Source organism: Dermochelys coriacea, chromosome 7 (genome assembly GCF_009764565.3).
Source record: "Dermochelys coriacea isolate rDerCor1 chromosome 7, rDerCor1.pri.v4, whole genome shotgun sequence".
NCBI classification, from domain to species: Eukaryota; Metazoa; Chordata; order Testudines; family Dermochelyidae; genus Dermochelys; species Dermochelys coriacea.
The window spans coordinates 15,576,306-15,596,447 of record NC_050074.1 but is presented as its reverse complement, the minus strand read 5'-3'; the positions used below and the strand labels follow the sequence as shown (position 1 = coordinate 15,596,447).

The following is a 20,142-nucleotide window of genomic DNA, read 5'->3' as shown; positions in this document are numbered from 1 at the left end:
GAATGTGACGAAGCTCAGGAGGCAAAAAAAAAAAAAAAAAAAAAAAAAAAAAAAAAAGGATACCATTTACCAGTCAGGTATGGTGGCCACCACCAAGAATGCATCCCAAATGGACATGTCTAAAACTGCCACTGGTGCACACCTGGATTTTTAAAATTCTACTTTTATGGCTATCTCCAAGTGGCTGGATTTGTTGGCTAACAAACCGACTATGTTTTTGTGCTCTACTTTGAGCCTCCTGAGAATGAAGACAAAGGGCTAATGGGATATATTGGCAGAAAAGTTGTTCAAGGAGGTTTTTTGGAAGCTTGTATTGAGCTGACCCAGAAGGACTGAACAAACTTACTGAAAGTCAGGCAAGATTCTCTTGTTTTCCTTGATATTCACTTTAGTCTCAAGAGAAGAAAAAAAAAATAAAGAACGGAGTAGAATTTTTTCAAACTTAACAGTGTTGTCCCAAAGAAGGAAGTTTTCTAGAGCTCTGTATTAACGCTCATGCTCCTCCCAAGAAAAAGCATGGAATTAGGACTCTAGACAGGTTCCTGGCTGGAGCACAGCTGAAAGCAGCTTTGAATTAAGTGGCTGTACTGCTGGGAAAAATAACTGTCCTCCACTCAGAGGGATTTGTAATGTTCACACAGGCAGGCTGCATGTCATTTAAAGTTAATTTTTTTCTTTTCAAATGTATCCTAATCATATGTATCTGTTTCCAGAACATAAGCATCTCAAAGTTTTGTTTGTTTGTTTAATAGGTGAAACGTTGGCCAAGACATTGAAGTCAGCTTTCTTTCTCTCTCTCTTTTTAAAATTAAGAAGCTAATGAGATGGTTTGATTCCATAGTGACAGACCAACAAACGGGTTTAATCTCCCATCAGAGGTGGTTATGTGTACCTGTAGTATTCCACACTGAACATGCACGTGTTCATCACATACAGCAAGGCAGTAGAAATAATTAGTTCTCTGTTAGAATAGGAATGGTTGGTGAGTAAGTAAGGCATTCATTGATGCCTCACTCATTACTTTTTTCTACACTGACAGGAACTGATAGTTGGAAACCACCTTGCTGCGGTGTTAAAAAGTCAAAACCATGTTTTTATATTGTTTAAAAAAAAAAATCCAGACATGCTAGCAAACAATGGCATTGTTTTGTCTTGAAACTTTGAAACCTGGAAATAAATCTTACTTTAAAAAAATAAACAACTAAATCAAACATGTGGAGCAAGTTTTTAAATAAAAGCACCAATCGTTACAATAAAACCACTTGTGCAACCTCAGAGATGTCGTCCTTACCTCGACTTCCCACAGTGCTTTTGAACTAGTTGCCGAAGTGGCCGACTGTCTCCCCGTAGTTCTCAGGAAGACATGCTGCTTCTTTCTGTGCTCATCGCAAGTCAGAAATTTCTCTTGCTCCGCATGAAACAACCTTACCACATCTCCCTGTCAAAGCCAAGACAGAAAGATCAATACAGACATCACACCATTAAAAAGTCAGCAGCAAGATGAGTTTCCAAACTTACCCCTTTTAAAATATCATCTTTGTTATCGCTCCATTTCATGAAAAGGACTATTTTCCAGCTCGTGTTGCAGTTCACAGAGTTGACCTAAAACAAAAACTAGCGTCACTAGTCACACTAGCAGTATGGTAAAACACTGCAAAGCACTGCCCTTTTCTTTATGGTGGAAAGAGAATTTGAACAGCGTACTGCAATCCCTGTTCATTACTGAATGAAATGAAACTCCAATCCAGAAAGACTGTGGCCTGCACTCAATCCTGCAGTAAATCACAGTAACTATATTTAACGTTAGTACCTAACTCATTACGTAGATACCTCATCTGGCTATGTCAAGAACAGAGCTGGGTGACACTTTTCAGACAAATAATTTATTTACCAAAAAGGCAGTCTTGATTGATCAAAACTATTCATAAATCTGACACCAATTAACCAAATAATTTTGACCAGGAAAAAAAAAAAATCAGGCTAGATTCATAGAAACAGAGGAGTGGATGGGGTTCCCCCCAATAAACCTTTAGCCCACTATCTAGGACAGTGCTACTCAAAGTGGTGGTCTGCGGACCAGCCATTGGCTGCCGGTCTGCGTGCACATCGGAAGAAAAAATTGCTGGTCCCCCACATCAGATAGCTTGAGAAGCACTGGTCTAGGACACTTCCCTGGGATGTAGGAGACCCATGTTCAAATCCTCACTCTGGAACAGATTTCCTTTCCCAGTTGAGTGCTTTGACCACCAGACTATAGGCCAGTGATCCCCAAACTTATCCTCTTGCACTCTCCTCCCCCTTACCAATAGTAGAATGTGTCTGTGCCCCCCCACCCCCAGGCTGGGAGCCAAGAGCGGGGGGGGGGGGTCACAGGCCGAGGCCCAAGCCAGGAGCAGGGCTGTGGCCAGGGCAGGGTGGGGCTGGGTGGCGCGCTCTCCCTGTCCCCTCATGGGTGCTGGCCCAGGCCCCTCTGCACCCTTATGGGGGGTGCCCCACAGTTTGGGGACCACTGCTATAGGATGTTCTCAGGTAGGTTTCTCAATATGTCCCCTTGAATTGTTCTACTCTATGTAAGTAATTATTTATTAGAGCAACAACTTGAATTCGGGTCTCCCACATCCCAGGCAAGTGCCCTAGCCATTCTCACTCTCTCTCTCTGACCCAATGATTAGTGAACCAGCTTCAACAGGAGAGATTGAGAGAGACCTGACCCAGAATACCCAGGCTTGGTGGTTAGGGCACTCCTTGGATGTAGAAGACCCAGGCTTGAATCGCTGCTCTGAACAGGGATTTGAACCGAGGTCTCCACTCTCAACGTTGTTTCAGATTGAGCAAACAGGGTCATTTCACCAAAAACATTTCAGAATTTTCAGACTTCGTTCATCCGAAAACTATTTTTTTTAATTTTTCAGAACTCCCACCAAACTGACATCAAACAAAAACTTGTTAGTTATTCACCCAGCTCCAGTCATGAGGATGGTAGATTTTGCAGAAAAGTTCAGTTATCTCTGTTCTTACACCCAAGCAGTTGGGCAGAATGGGCCATGCTCACTTCTTTGTTCCATATAGACTGTTATTTACCTAACAGACCTGCTCTTACAAATCCCCACCCAGCTTTCTACCCACCAGGAAGGAGGTGAGAAACACTGTCTCCAGAGCTAGTAGTATTGTTACTTCATGAACAGGATGGGCTAGCAGTGTTGCATATGCTCTCCAGCATGGTAATTGGAAATTCCATTACATGCGTGCGCCTTAGTTTAGCTGAGAACTCCAAAGGCCCTTCCAACTCTATTTACACCAAATTTCTGTGCCACTTACTGCACTAACAGGCCAAGCTTTTGATTTAGTTTACACTTACCTCATTGCACCCAGGATTATCAACCAGTTGGTGACTACTGGCATGAAGGGGCTGACCAGCATTAACAGGATTCAGGACCACCTTGTCTCCAATGACAACCTGAAGAGAAGTACTTGGCAATCAGATTCAGAAACAGTCCCCAGAGTTACCGTTTACTGGGTGTAAAGCAATGACGTTAGGCGATTGGCTTATAGTTTAGAGACATTTCATGCAAAGTAAATAGGAAAGACAATGGTATCTTAAAAAAAAACAAAAAAACCCCAACAACAACACCACCCCTGACAACTTCAGAAGAAAATGGATATTTAAAACATTCAGAGTTATTTAAGGCTTAAAGACACCTACACAACTGGGCTAAGTGGCATATAAAGGAAAATTACAATTTCCACTGACTAAGTCTTTGTCTTCCACACGGTTATTTCAGCGTCTAACATCTAACAATTAATTCTTAAAACCAGAAGTCAGAAAGATTCTCCTCCTCCATTAGGAGTTTGTGTGTCCTAACCTATGCTGTTTACTCTCAATTAATGAGGTGGTAAGCTGAGTGCACTTTATCATGGAAGGTGAAAGTCCCACGTATCCTATACATTCCTTCCAGGACAGTTTCTTGTCCAAAGCCTCCCAATCTTACTTTAAGACCCAAAAAAAAATTAAATAAAAAGAAATCCATAAAAATCTTAGGTGAGGGACTTGAACTCCCCTCAATACAGAGAAAGCAGAACATTAATTGAGTTTATATGAAATTTCTTCTTTTTAAATTAACTGAACACAAACTACATTAATCTTCAAGGTGCTATTCCTATAATAATGAAATAAAGACAAGGACATTCAGTTAAGGCTGTATTACGCATAATGGTGGGATAACTACATATATGAACGGTCTAGTCTATATGGATATGCTCTATTTCATGGAATCTACTCTGTTTTGATGCCCTCTATCAGGTAGGGCTGCACTGCACAGCATACTGAAGTCCTTGGCTTCTCTTGAGTATAGGCTGATGAGCCATGCCAAAGTCCATCATGGCTTTGTGAGGTAGAAAACCATTTACTTGGGATTATGACCACATTATAACCACATTCATTCTCATTTATCCAGTGTGGGAACACAATGGAGATCTCCAGAGATTAAAAACTAGGGTATTAACTCAGAATCAACTAAACCTTCCACACCTCCCACAAGCAAGGCAATCATTTAGTCTAATTCTGATAAAATTCTTGATACAGAAATTCATAATAGAACCTGAAAGACTCATAACTACAGCCCCATGAACCAACATACAAATTATATTTGTTCTAAAGCTACTCAAATGACTTAACATTTCGTAGCATTTTGAACATGGTGGGGATTTAGAAAGCTACTGAATTTAGATTCCTTATTCCTTCCAATCTTAATTGTTCCTTGTTTCCAAATCAGTAGTTACCATAGTGATTCTCCTCCCACACTGTTCAGCACAGGAAAAGGGCTGTGGCCATTAATATTACACGTTATAAAAACCTGTGCATTTAATTAGTCAAAGGAAAGGAAGCAATTGATACAAGCTCTTTGTATTTTACACCAAATCTTCTTGCATCTTCTTCTGATGCTCATCTGCACTTACACTGTCTCCTATGGAGCGCAATTTGTAGAAAGGTTGTATATAGAACCAGGAACCCTCGTTTCCAGCTTCATCCAGGGTCACCCTCATAGCATTCTTCTCTAGCAGAGCTGGAAGCCTCTTATTTACTGTCAAGTATTTGTTACTTTTTAAGTGCAGCAGCTAGAACAAAAATTACAATTTGTTTCTGTAAAGGCAGACACATTGTTTCCTTTGATAAACACTGACTAAAGGTTATATAATAGTCTGAGTGTCTGATCATAATACATGGAAATTAACTTCAATTGCTAAGACTGAATATTACATTGGCCATAACAAATCCAGAGACAATTGGACTTCTTGTTTTGAATACATTTTTTGTAGGCTTTAGACTGGTTCATGGCACTGAACAGCTTCCATTAGCGTAAATGTCCATATCACACTAACGATAGACAACAGAGAACTGCCTTTGCCAATTATGCTCAATGTTTCAGCAGTCAGATACCAAGGACCAGGAGATATTGATGACAAAAACTGTTTTCCTTCATGGGGGAGGGTGAGGCTTCTCTCAAGTGGCTGTGCTCATTCTGAGATGGGAGACTAATGAGGTTAGCTATAAACATTTCTTCTCTCCCCATGAGGTGCCGTTTTATATTTTTGTTTCAATACACCATGCATCATATATAAACCTCACTGTACTGGTGATACATATCTATAGGATATAATGGATCATCTCATAGTAGCCCCATTGTCTAGCTCACACGTTCATTTGAATTAAACATAGCAGGGTTGAATCTTAACGAAAGCAAGACAATGTTTTTGGCTTTCGATGCTTTGCTGTCTATTGGCTGTTTAAGCAGGCCCATTATTCACAGAAGACATCTGCCACTGAGAAGGCTCCTACAGAACTGGGGTATCCCTCATAACTAGGCCAGGCAGAATTTGATTTTTATTTATTTTTAATACATTTCAGTGGATAATAGCAATATTGATTTTTAAGCATTTTTTCCGTTTTCATCTATTTAAATTTTTACAGTGGGGGAAACTACGGGACAGGACAGACAATAATTGTTTAATGACAGCAGACACTGAGATTCAAAGAATCAAAGCTTTACAACCATTAAAGTTGTCAACAGGTCAAAGTTGTCACAGGTCAAAGCATATAAAGTGAATCGCCTTAAATCAAATTTGAGTAAATTTTCTAGCAGCTTTTTTCTTACTTTACCTATCTGTAAATTTCAATTATTATCGAATGGAAATACATTTTGGTTGGTTTGGGTGTGTATGGTGAAGCCAACGTTTAACAACATTTACCGATACAAATCTAATCCTTCCTCGCCTATGCACAACTGCTCTCGGTAAAGAGCATTGACTGGTTAGAAATGCTTATTGCAATCTCTTGTTCACCTGAAAAACTAACAGATTGCTCTCTCAGATGAGGACCATGCCACAGACTATTGCCATTCCAATGTTACACTTGGGCTAGATTACTGTAGTGCATTTTTTAAAAGGCTTTTCTTGAAGTTGTTCCCAATGCTGTAATAGCTGCAGAACAGGACTGCTTGCCTTCTCCTTACAAGAGGGGAGAGAGGAACCCTGTTACCTTTGCTCCCTGCAATCCTACTCTGGCTGATGGTATGGTCAGAGGATACAAGTTAAAGTATTTGTACAGAAAGTCGTACATAATCTTAGATCCAAATGCTTACAGTTCTCTTCCTCTACACCTCCACCTGGCAGTGGTGATCAGATGAAGTGGGTCTGCTTTCAGTCCCCAGAAGGGATCAGAGAACCCTGAGTTGTTGAATGCTCAACCAGTGGAGTCCCCCATTTAAGGCATGACAAGGCTTGTCCTTGATTATTATTACAACACTTCCCCAGCATCTTGTTCTTGGTGTTTGTGACTCATTGCTATTCTTTGCATTCGCTGGAAATCCTCTTCATCAAGTGGGGAGTGGCTTGCCTGAGTCTACTGCACCAAATCCCTTGTTCAGTGTGGACTATCATTGCATTGGTGGGTTGATTATTTTGATTCTTCTGTTTTGCAGTGGGTTTACTATATTGTGCTGTACAGCATTTGGGGGATAAAATGAGAATAAAATGAAAGAAGTTCTACAGAATTGTACATCGCTGTGTATTTGCCATCTACCAGATGGCCAGGTCAAGGGTATGAAGGGTATTCTAGTTTAAAGCATTCAGATGGTTCTCTGAAAAAGGCAACATTATAGCAAGCTAAAAATGCCTCCATTTTAGAATCTCACACAGAACCATAAATGTAGTTCTTTCTTCAGAGTACCATGCTTCTGGATAACCCGGTCATGGCTTGCATGACAACACACTCCGATCCCGGAATTCCTCTATTTTGAAGTATAATTGTACCTCGGTGGTTCAAGTAGGACCCTACAGAGCTATGTCTTACAGAGTAGACAGTGTGAACAGGGCCACAGCATACCTGGATAACATTGCCATACTGGATAACTGTTCCCAGCAGTTTCCTGTTTTCAGTCTCATTCTGTTTCTTCTCCAAATCTGCTGCATGCTGAAATTTAAGAAGGAAATTGTGGAGATAGAAAGTGTTGTTATAAACTGTGTTGGCAATTACTTACTGTAATAAAACATCAACGTACTTCATACCGTTGGAACAAATGTAACCATTTGAAGCGGAGGATCAGATTTCATCCTTTACAATTTTCAGGAAGGAAAATGATTGAATCTGTACTATTTGAACTATACTGAAGTGAAGCAGCAACTCTGAGGAGTCGATGTTTTGACTTCAAACTGACTGAAGCTTTCTGAATAAAACATGAGATAAAAAGTTTCAAAAGGAAACTGAGCCATGAGAAGATAGGTAAAAAGGAAAGATGGACAAAAGGGGGATTCAAGCTGACAGGCCAATCTTGCACCTGCTCAACTTTAATATAAAAGAAAGGATGAGGACTAAAAAACTGCAGGTTTGGTCCCCACGTCTCTAATTAGGCAGTTTCCAAAAACTTGGATTTTACTCTGCCAAGACAAATGGCCCCCTTCGCTCCTCATCCATTAAACCTTTTCATGGTGACCAGTCATCCTATTCATTCGATAGGCTTCTCTAGACATGCAGCACTGGAAGAAGGGACTGTCTAGTTCTAAACTTCCCAATAAGGGAAAGTTCAGAGTTCATAAAAGAGATAGGATAGTACTTCCCTGAGTCAGGCACAGCACAAAACTTCCCCAGACATGCTCTGCTGCAATGTCTTTCAATTTCAACCTGCTATATACATGATGATCTAATCCAGGATCTCTCTTTACCAGACAGACATTTCAACCACAAGAAGATATGAGGAAATCAAACCTGATTTATAACCTACTCAGATAAGGATCTGAATTCTAATGCTACCACCCTGTGAAAGCCCTAGTTTGTTACTCTACCGTATTTCTTTCCTCTTCATTTTCATTTTATTTTCAGACTAAAGCAACTTACCCCATGTTGTTTTCAAGACACTTTGTTTTGTAAAGGTGTACTGGTTCACCTTACACCAAGGCCAGAGAAAAATACAGATTATAGGGAAGAATTCATTTAAAAATGTCAGATGTCATGCTCTGATGTCAGAGCATACTTTTAAACTAGATATCAGGCATTTAGAAAGTCTATGCATAAACTATTTTAGTTCTCAAAACTTCTGCAATCACCCTAGAACTCACTTGTGCTCAGTTACCTGTGGGTGATGCAATGTGCGACAACAGGCTTCAGCATATCAAAGAGCAAATAGTGAGCCATGTGTTGGTAGAAAATAATTTTGCTTTTTTATAACTCCATGTATCTTAAGTCACTTCTGTTAGAAGATATGCTGAGTAGGACAACTGGCTTTCTCCATGAGCATCTCAAGTGTAACTGTACGTTTCAGTACAACCAATATAATGCAAGACAATTTAAAATGCTTACAGATCTAACATTGGGACTGCTAGATTTCAGATTATTCTACAGTGAAAAGGTTTCTTGAAATCTGATATTAATTTTGGGCCCAATTCCACATGGCCCTGAGAGCCCTCTACTCTCCAAGATATCAATGGAAATTGAAGACATGTATCATACAGAATTGGTCCCTACATTTGTTTTAATAGAGCTAAAGTATCCATTGCATATAGGTACAAATGAAGAAACAAGTTAAGTTCAAGTATATTTCAAAAGCTTAAAGTGAACAGACAACACTGCATATGTCAACACACTGGAAAGAACAAATTTTATTTACTGACCACTAGATGTCAGCTTTTCAAACAGCACTGATGTATGATACCAGTCAAAGTCAAGTGTCCCAGATTTCTAAATCCCTTAAATGGTATTAACTTAAAATAACCTGACCTCAGCATTGGGTGCTCCACAGTAGTTGATAATAAATTCCAACAGTGGACAACTACCAGCCAAAAATGGCAAGTGATTAAGTATAAATTGTGGGTCACTAATGTTTCATTAAAGATTACCATGAACTGACCAAAAAAAACAGAGAAGGAAATGGAAGGCAGCAGTTGAACAGATATTTTTTGCCCTGCAACAATATTAAGACAATAGGATTGTTCCAATATCTTCTGTGTTATCAGTATATGTGTAAGTTGACACAAGTGCCCATGAGTTTTATACAGTCAGGAGCGAACTAAGTTGTGGACTACGAATCACATATGCACACAGAACCAAATTCTACCCTTCAGTGAAATTGAGTGGGTTTAAAAGATGACAGTTTTGCACATACCCTGTACTTTACCCAGCATGTAATGGTGATGCAAACTGGGCCATTAAATCTTTCTTCATTTATATTGGAATAGTAAAATGTGGCTATTTACTGTGTGTTTCTTCACTGTGACTAATCATTGAGAGACTACTCCAGTTCATTTGACAGGGAAATTGAGACTGACCACAATGGGACTTCGGCCTGTTTCAAAGGAATAGAATCAAGCCTTAATTATCTGAACTGACTATATGAAAGAAAGAAAATCAATTATGGCAAAAAAGTGACAGCCCACTGTTGCCTAGCACCATTGCAAGGGTTCTTCTCTCCCTCTACACTACTGACAGTTTAGGACATACCATCTATTTGTTTACTTTGTGGGCTTTAGAAAAATAATCGGCAGTATTTGTTACTTTATACTTACAGCTGACTTCTACTCTTGTGATTACAGTATTCAGTTTGGGAGTGGGGTGGGATACTTGTAAAGTATTAACTCTACAGACAACTTTACAAGCAAAAAGTTAAAATCATAGCTTAAGACAAAATTGAGGCAAACACTTGGTCTTTGTGCAACAAAGGAGTAGGGCCACCACATGGCTTTCTTCAAGTGATATTTTCCTACAGGGAGCTTTATAGTTTAGAGTACTGTAGGCTTAACACGGGCTTTGATAGACTAAAAATATTTGGACTTGTAATTTTAATGTGAAGTGCTCCAGCCATAATTTTAAGGTAAATATAGTTTATTTAGCACTAAAGTGGATGCTGTCAACATGCAGTAGTTAAATTACTCAAAGCAATTTCTTAGAAATTTAAAACTGAAAACTGTTCTCTGACCAGGTTTTAATGCTGAATTCACATGCAAGCTTGGTTCAGTAAGAGCAGCCATCACAGATAATTAAAATTAGATAAAAGTTTGCAAACACATATGGGAGATGAAATCTGGGGCCTAACACCACAGGACTGGATCTCACTAATCTTCTGTAGCAATACCCACATGAGCAGTCCCACTCAGCTTAATGGGCCAGATCCTCAGGTGGTGTAAATTACCATAGCTCCATTGACTTCTCTGCAGCCTACCAACGTTAATACTTACATGTAGTTTATTGAGTAGCACTGCATCTGTGGTGCTGTTAGCTCCTGGTTTTGCTGCTTTCCAGAACTGCTTCTGTGCAGAGTATCTGTTCATAGGGCATAGCTTAAACAGGCAATCTACAAAAATACAGGAAATAAATTGAGAGACTGCTTTAGCAATTCCCAATTATCCATTTTTTCCACTTTTACTTTTAATATTGTCCAACATTTCAGCTACAGGGAAAGGTTTACAAAACAGATTCCAGGAAAACTCTAAATCTCAGACTGTGATGATTTTTTGGGTGACAGCAATGTTGCCCCATGAATGGTTTAAAAACAAAAACACACACACACACACACACACACACACACACACACACCCACCCCTGATGCTGCCAGACTTGTAAAAGTAAGACCAGAGAAAGCTGAAACTTAACCAATTCCTGTCAAAAATGCTACCATGTGAAAAGGGGAATTTCAGTCAGTGGTTCAGCTAAGTAAAATTTCTCAAGCTTTTCCCATGAAAATAGGCAGACAAGATTTACCCAAGTCTTCAGAATCAACATATTTAAACATTCACAATGACAACACTTCCTCTCTGTAACACAGGGCTTTTGATCCTTGGATCAAAAAATGCTTTCCAACAGTGGATAAGTTTCATTTTCCATACTGCACAGCTCGGGTAACTGTGGCAAAGAAACAAGTAAAGTGACATTTCCAAGGTCACACAGCAGTCAGCAGTAGAGTCAAGCAGACTCGGTCCCCTGCCTTGTCTTCTTGACCATAGCATGGAAAAAGGTGTGTCAGTATGGAAATTCCTAGTGTAACATTCCTAGTGAAGCACCGGCACCTGGGCACCAAAGCAAGAAACTTCCAGATCATACTGGAGAAATATCATCTTTTACTAATTTCCTAGACAAAACATTCTGCTTTGCAAAAACTGGGTATGACAGCTGATTAGCCATGTTACAAATAAGTTTCTATATTAATGAGATGCTCACTGATCAGTAAAAACTAAATTAGCTGCACTTTTTCCTCGTCTGTTGCTTAGCAACTGACAATGCAAAAATTAAATTAAGCTATTCAAATTTAGTGTCTGAAGTAAAGTAACAGAAGTTTAACAGCCAAATGCAAAGGCAGCTGTTCCGGGCACCTCTTTGGCAAACATGTGGAAATAAAATTTGAGGCTGTTAGTTATACAATGAATTTAAAGGCAACCATTGTATTCACAGAGAAGAGTAACGGAATTGGAAAGCTAGATAGTTAAGGGAATACCCATTTTAGAGTCTATTCTGTAGACTGTAGAGTCTTTTTCCACAGGGAAACCTAATGGAATATGTGAGCTAATCCCCTGGAGAAAGAAGATAAACCAACTGCAAGTTTAGTCATTTAACTTCATTTCAGATCTTTTATAGCCACTGTACATACAACACCTGGATGAAATTAATAGGAAACTTCAAGAAACAGAACAGCACAAGTGGAAGGCAACACAATGTACCCAATTTTCAGAACTAGGCTGGAACAAGGTACACACTAGGCAGCCAAATAATGATTCATTATAATAAGAAATGAAGTAGAGTCATATTGAGCTAATTTGGGGATATGCACTGATATGGGCAATAGAAAGGACTCAAGTACATCAATTCATAGGGCTGCTTAACTATTGATTCATAGCCTTCAGATACATAACAGATGTGAGATGTGAGAAATGCAGTGTGCACTAAGCTTTCAAGTTATGTTCTTTCCCAGAGAGTTGCATTTTTAATTTACATAAAAATGATTCATGGAGATTGACAGCAGAGAACAGGATTTAAAAGCCATTGTAAGTTGGTACTTTCAACTAGAACTATGCATTGTAAGCAACGCACCTGTAATAAGAATTTCTATTTCGGCTTAAGCCATCAGTTCACAGTGCCAGCAATTAACACACAGCATTGCACAGCAGAATTAATCACACACCGTCTTTAGTCACAAAGCAAGTGCATTTCCGAAGCCAGAAGTGTTGTATTTTGAAGTCAGGCTGAACTTTAAAATGGATGTCAGCAAAATAAATCCCTTGGTAGTGTTTTCTTTTTCTTAAAAGAAACATTTGACCTTGACCACTGAAATAGAAACACATGATGTAATGGAGGGGAAAATAATGCAAAAGTTTGCCCACATTCTGTCTCTATTTAAAAATCTAGAAATCTAAAGCGAACATTAAAAGCATTTGACCCTCCTATTTGAATATTTGTTTTGTGAAATCTAATTCTTAAGTGCTTGAGGTAAACAGCCTTATTTGCCAACCACCAGCCAAATACAAAATCATTCTAATATGGATGTATCTTATTCAGGGGTTACACCCTGACCTTAATGGATTTTACGGCCCTGGGATCTCTAAACTGCATGAACCTATGAACCTGCTAATTTTATATTTATCTCTGTCCTAGCTGTATCAGTCATGGCTAACAGTACAGAAGAACGGGTTTGATTGTGGTAGCATTCAACACAATGCAATCCAGTGCAGTACAGGTTTGTGCAACAAAGATAACACCTATCAACCATGAATTAAAAACTTCAACACTCCTGAAAAGTAAACTGTTATATCCATTTTAAAGGTCCACAAATGGAGGCACAAAGAGGCTCCGTCTACACTATGAGCTAGGGATAGGATTCCCAGCTCATGTAGCTATACCAAGCTACTGCTCATCTGAGCGAGCATGCTAAAAATAGTAGAGTAGCCATAGTAGCATGGGCAGTGGTGGGACGATGCAAGCCACCCTGAGTAAAAACCCACCTGAAGTCTATGGTACACACTCAGGGCTGATAGCACCTGCCATTGCTGCTGCTACCTATGCTGCCATCGCTACAACACTATTTTTAGCATGCAGGCTCACAGCAAAGCTAACATGAGTATGTCTGTGCAAGCCAGGAAGCTCGCACCAGCTCCAGATGTGGATGTAGCCCGAGTTAATGGAAGAAGTCAAAACAGAATCTTTAGCAGAAGTTCCCAGTTTCCTGCCACAGAAAGCCCTCTTTCCTCTTGGATAAATCTTTATCATACTTTGAGTCATTCTGAAGAAAAAAAAATTCTTCTATTAAGTAACCTAACCTGATAGAATACAGTTTCCTATGGTGGTGACTAAAACAAAGAGATTGTAATTGACTCAGTGGACGGGGAGACCTAATTAAAAAGGTCGAAGCAGCAAGATTACGGTTTTCCAAGGACTGAGGGTGGAAATTCTCCATATCCAAAAATTCCTTCACAGTAGATACCAACACTGCAAGGGCAATGGGCGAGAAAGTTCTGCACTGTTGCACTCTCTGGTGATGCTTTCCCCCGTGTTTAGTAATGTCCCCAAAAGATATCATGACCATTCCCTGATGTTTCCAATATTGATTTCCTCTCACTAGACTACTGTGCTGGCCTTGGTGATAAATATAAATACAAAACAAAATTACATTAAAAAAGAGCAATAGGTTGCAAAATCAAAACACTCAAAAGTTAGGAAATGCCAGAATTAAGATCACCTGTGCAACCTTAATTCACCTCTCCCCTTTGTTCATATGCATCACAATAGTTTTAATTATGTGACCACATTCTGTTTTTTTCCCCAGGAGCCCTGCCTCATTCAGTGCTCAAAAAGGATAGCACTTATTTAATGAGCAGTTATTCAGTATTTTGTTTTCTCCTTGTTTAATTTGTTGCTAAAATTTTAGGCATATTAATTCACGTCAGCTCTGAAAACAGAATTAGTAATTTCCTAATGAGCTTTTTGGTAGCACTTATTATAGTATCCGAGTGCTTCCCAAATACATATTTATTTTTACATCATCATCTTCATTTTATACATGTGGAGAGGAGAGAGAGATTAAGGTAAAAAAAAATATTCATTAAATTTAGATGTCCAATCTGAACTGATTTTTCAGAGTGAATATTCAGCATTATATAGCACTTTATATGTTCAGAGAACAGCTCCCATTGATTTCAGTTGCAGTTGTGAGCATTCAGCACTTCTGCAAATCAGGCTCTAGAGTCTCAAGTCAGACACTCGGAAAATGAGGACTGTACAATTTGCAACTACCCCTGAAACTACTGGTTTAAGCAACCTGACTAGCATCATATGACAACTTTTTGTCAGCAGCAAGGATAGAATCCAGTTCCCCAGGACAGCATTCAACTTCTTAACCAGGAGACCATCCTTTCTCTTCCTGCAATCCCCTACTTCATTCACTAGACATGTTCCAAGGAGACCCTGGGGCACAACTAAATAAAGTGCATCAGATTGCAGCCCCTCCTCCTGAACCTCTTACTGAGGTCCTGGCTGAACTTCTCCCACACCTCCCGATCCTGGCACACTCCATCCCTGGTCCCACAAAGTTGCAGGCCCTCCTTGTCAACCTCCTTCTGGCAATGGTCAGATGGCCATCCATCATACCAAGAGGAAGAAGCTGGATGGGGGGCTGAAGGGTACTCTGCGACTGTGGGGCCTATTTCTATTCCCTTGCTCAGTCACATCTCCAAGTGGAGTTCCTCTGGGTGGTGTCCATTGACTCCCTTAGACGCCGTTGATGAACAGTGGACGCAGTCAGTGGTTCTCTGTTCCATGTCTCCTTCTGGTTATCTCATTTTCACCTTAAGACCTTCACTCCCATCCCCGTTTTTTCATTTGTTGTCCCTTGCAATTACTTGTGGCCTGTATTCACTGCCCAACTCCTTCAGTTAAGAGGAAGGGCCTTTAGCTATGAGCAGACTTAGGCTCATAATCTCCTGGAACCACAATAGTTACACCCCCCTCCCCCGATTCAGCAACAAACGAGGGAACGGTCCTACAGACCACAACAGTTTCCTTCAATACTTAACCATGACATATCCCAAGAGCAGGTCCATCCCGCACACTGAGTAAGGCGGGGTCCAATGGGAAAAAAATAGTATGTGATCCTGTAATTAGAGACTGTCTTAATGTATAGGCACAAAGAGACCAAAGTAAGGTTGCACAGGCAACCTTAATTCTGGCATTTCCTAATTTCTGAGTGCTTGACTTTGAGCCTTAATAATGTTCTTTAAAACTGAGGAATTTTTTGTACCTAGGGTTTTGAAAAAGCAAATGAAAACAAATTCAAATCATATGACATCATACTGCCACCCACATGGCTCAACAGGGTTGGAACCTTGGATCCATGATGTAGACCTCATCCACTTGAGCTAGGGTTGCCAATTGTCTAATCACACAAACCCAAACACCCCTGCCCCCACCCACTACCCCGAGGCCCCACCCCACTCACTCCATCCCCTTCCCTCCGTCGCTCGCTCTCCCCACCTTCACTCACTTTCACTGGGCTGGGGCAGGGATGTGGGAGGGGGTAAGGGATGCGGGCTCTGGGAGGAAGTTTGGGTGTAGGAGGGGGATCTGGGCTGGAGTAGGGGTGCAGGAGAAGGTGTAGGCTCCGGCCAGAAGGCACATACCTCAGGCGGCGATACTGCGGGGCTAAGGCAGGCCCCCTGCCTGCCCTGGCCCCATGCTGCTCCCAGAAGTGGCCAGCACATCCCTGTGGGAAGCAGGGCGTCTCCACGCGCTGCCTGTGCCCACAAGTGCCACCCTCGCAGTTCTCATTGGCTGCAGATCCCGGCTAATGGGAGCTGCGGAGTCGGCGCTGGGGGCAGGGGCAGCGTGCAGAGACCCTGTCCTCCCCAAGGGCAGCAGGGAAGTGCCATCCACTTTGGAAGCAGCATGGATCCAGGGCAGGCAGTGAAGGACCAGTCAGGTTACAGTGCTAGTGGGCCCAAATGGCATGGATTCTGCTCCCCTGGGTTTCAGTCCATGTCCCTTCCATGAAGATTATGGAAATATTTTAGTTTGGCCCAGGCTGGCTCTATATTTACTACCTCGCTCACCATTTTTGCAAATGGCCACAACTACTTTAGGCTTTTAAGGGGCCATCTCTACATATTTTTGTTAATTGTCGTCTTGATTATTTTGAAGTAGAGCACCCGGAACACTTTGACCAAGGCATAAGGAAAGTGTTTCGTAAAAGATCCTTTATGTACCAATGGATACTCGCCAAAAACTACAGCAACTAAAAAACTATCCCTCCCCCTCAAAAAATGAAAAGCCTTTCAACCAGGAAATCTACGAAATATGAAATACTTGAGTAAGTCAGCCACAGAATTGCTGAGCATTTCATACCAACATAGCTGTTTTCTCATTTCTTGATACAAATCAATAGAACTCCTATTATGGAGAGTTACTAAAATTAAAAGAAAATTAACAGTTCCCGAATGAATTTTAACAGTTCCCCTTCACCCTCTTCAGTTCCTGAGGCCAGAGTTTATTCAAACTAGCTATTATTGAAAGAACTTTAAATTTGTCTTTTTAAAGCAAAAAAGAAGCTTTAAAAAGGAAGAAGTAGAAAAATTTAAGTTGACACATCAGAAAGCAACTCTAAGGTCTAAAAATTACATGCCTGTGAAATTATCATAACTTAAATATATATATAGCATATCAACAGATAAAAAATCCATTTATGTTCAAAATTGAATGAAGATCTCCGAGTGAAAGCATAGCCTTTTCAAGCAGTGGAGCATTAAGAATAATGATCAAAACTTATTCACCCACAGATCAGTTCCATCTTCTCAAAAACCCCAGGTCTGATTACCACATTGTCTACTTCTATACCTCTGCCTTGCTAAACTTGAAATGATTCTATATCAGTCAAGGAGCTTCAGAGAATTTAGCATAAAATGGGCTATAGAAAAATGCAAAGTATTAATCTTTTATGGATTTCCATGCAGAAAAAACATCTGCTTCCATTGAAAGAATTACTGTCTTTGTCAAGGAAAAACTTGCCTTTTCCCTTGCTGGTTTGGGGTTGAGTGCCCCAAAACAAGCTTTTCTATCAAGTAAGGTGGCATCAATACATTTCAAAAATGTTTTCTTCTTAGGAGGCATTAAAATAATAAATAAATAAAATAAATGCTCAGCATCCCAGCCCACTAATGGCAAGGCAATGACTGGAAAAAATTTATGTACGGGCCAGTGGAAGCATATTTATGTTCTAAATGATGAGAACCTGCAGTTTAATTCCCTGTATCACTGCCAGATCACCCAACAACTCAGAATTCAATAGTGCTAGATTAATTACATGACAATATATATGAGGGGTTTATGCTGCTCTGAAAACCATGTTATTGAACAATATGTAGCAGCAAAGTATGTTGCATGGCTTCAGAACTTCAACTTGATCTTTTAAAATAAAGGAAGCCACTCAGTAATACATCTCACCAACATATACCCCTCTTCACCACAGTTCAACTGAAAGGCTGTATAAAGGATGTCTTGGACACATTTTCATTGTTTTGAACAACTAAGCCAGAGATAACCACCCACAGTGGATACCGAGGAGACACTGGGCAACCAGCCTCGTGTCATTTCTCCTCTTCCACAGTTTATGCTCACGGAAGCTGCCCCCTAAATTTTTGAAGTTTTACCAGTATAGAAGCCAGCACTGTTAGCATTAGCAACTTTTCTGGATGGTGTACTGGAGCTCAAATGAGAAAGGCAGCAGCAGAGTCAGTTCAAACCAAAAGGAAATTTGACACCTGGAAGATGGTTGGTAAGTGGTAAACTGTTAGTGATTACTAGATATTAGCACTACGTAGCCTGGGATGCTCGTTAAGTCAGCTCAGCAAGACATTGCTAGCAAAAGGCCTTGGCCCTAATCTGATTCCAACAAAAGAGACATCGGGAAATAACTACGAAAATAAAACATCTACTGAAGAACCCAAGGCAGTTGAGTGCAGATCATGTGTAAATATTTTTATGAACAAAGGCCAGGAGGCATACAAGCAGCAAGCTGGTTTCTGCTTTGACAAGACAGAGGATCATTTAGTAACCTGAGATACAGCGCGAGGTGAGAGAGAACTCAAAACCAGGCCCAAAAGAAAACATGGATAGAAAAGGGAAAACAGCTGGAGTCCCATCACAAGAGAGGGATGGCAAATGAGCGTGATTCGTGCAGCTCCAGACACATAAGCAGATGCAATGTCAGCAGAAGGGAGAACAAGAACTGATCTAGTCATACTTGAAAAACTTGACAGAGAATCAGACTCAAGAGCAACCAATTTTCGAGAGGTAACACCAAAAAGGCCACCAAGAAACAGAGAAAGTCATCGGAGACTGGGGACTTCACAGTGAGGAATGTAAGCTATATAATGAAACAAAAACACAGCCTGTTGCTTGTTGAGAACCAGTACAAAGGATGTTCTGATGACTATGCCAGATACCCTTAAGAACATAGACTATGAACAGTGGGAGGTATTTTACACAAAATCAAATTAGAACAGTCAAAGTGATTCAAGTTAACCCCCCAGCTTCAGGGATCTGGGAAGTCAACCAAAATACTACCATAAATCCTTCTGATGCCCACATGCAAGTGAGGAACAAAGATGGATATTAAAACCAAAAGACTAATTTACAATGACTAATTTGGCGTCTCCGCCCATCCATAAAAACAAAAACAAAAAACAAAAACAACTTACAGTTTTTGTTTGTTCGTTCACTAAGCTAAATTATTCACTAAAATACCGAATTGAAACACCAAAAATGCACGTTTTGGCAGAACACAAGGAATTGCATAGTAGGTGTTTCATGGACAGATTTCACAACTTCACGTAGCATTTTAACAGACTTTCTTTGGTTTTCATCATCTCTCATCAGCTTAACTTTGCCATGACACAATTCAACTTGCCCTTCATTACCTGGGCAGTCAAGAATGCAGCTCCTTAACCATTTCCATAAACTAGGCTGTTCAAAGGCACAAGACACCAGTCTTAAATGTGAACCTTGGAACACTGGCCAGCCACAAAGAAAGAAAGACAGGATGCAATGGATGTGGTTTAATTGTGCCACAGCTTTATTCATTTAAAATATCTGGGAGTAACCGGCAATAAATGTTATGATGCAGGTCACCATCATTTCCATAACCATTTACACATGATCCCCAACCTGGTCCCAGCCATCCCGTTTTTGGGACCTCACCACCCTCCCCTTGCATCAAGGGAAAGTGGGCTATAAAAGGTGGAGGGTGGTCAGCTCCCTGCTGTTCCAGACATAGAAGTTCCAACTTCCCCTTCCTCAACTCCCTTATAGGATGCTTTCCTTCAAATCTGTTTCCATTTAATTTTATCTAGCAACCGTATCCCCCACATAAGGAGAATATGCATGGGACATTATCATGAGTGTTACATGTTAAATTGTGAGGATTATAACCTAACCGCCCACCCCCACTTCTCGCTCCACCCTACTGGATTCCCAACCTGCTGCAGCAGGAAAAAAATATCAACCCACCCTCACTCAGATAATTTGGCAGTGAATGAAAAATTCCTTCCCAGCCTCCAAGGTAAAAGGGGACTCATGTAATGTCCACAGTGGTCATGAGAAAAGCTGATCCTTGTGTAAATTTC

The 20,142-nt window shown here is 40.4% G+C and overlaps 1 protein-coding gene across 4 annotated transcripts in view; it reads right to left on the bottom strand.

Annotated features, from left to right (window-relative positions):
• The window catches only part of ITPR1 (inositol 1,4,5-trisphosphate receptor type 1), a 254,472-nt gene that overhangs the window by 169,080 nt on the left and 65,250 nt on the right, over positions 1–20,142 (bottom strand). For all 4 annotated transcript variants that reach the window (XM_038408402.2, XM_043518035.1, XM_043518036.1 and 1 more), the window contains 6 exons: positions 10,723–10,838; positions 7,382–7,468; positions 4,957–5,115; positions 3,359–3,457; positions 1,519–1,602; positions 1,292–1,438 (listed from right to left, as the gene is read on the bottom strand). In XM_038408402.2, the coding sequence (XP_038264330.1) occupies positions 1,292–1,438; positions 1,519–1,602; positions 3,359–3,457; positions 4,957–5,115; positions 7,382–7,468; positions 10,723–10,838 (692 nt within the window). The remainder of the gene's footprint in view (positions 1–1,291; positions 1,439–1,518; positions 1,603–3,358; positions 3,458–4,956; positions 5,116–7,381; positions 7,469–10,722; positions 10,839–20,142) is intronic.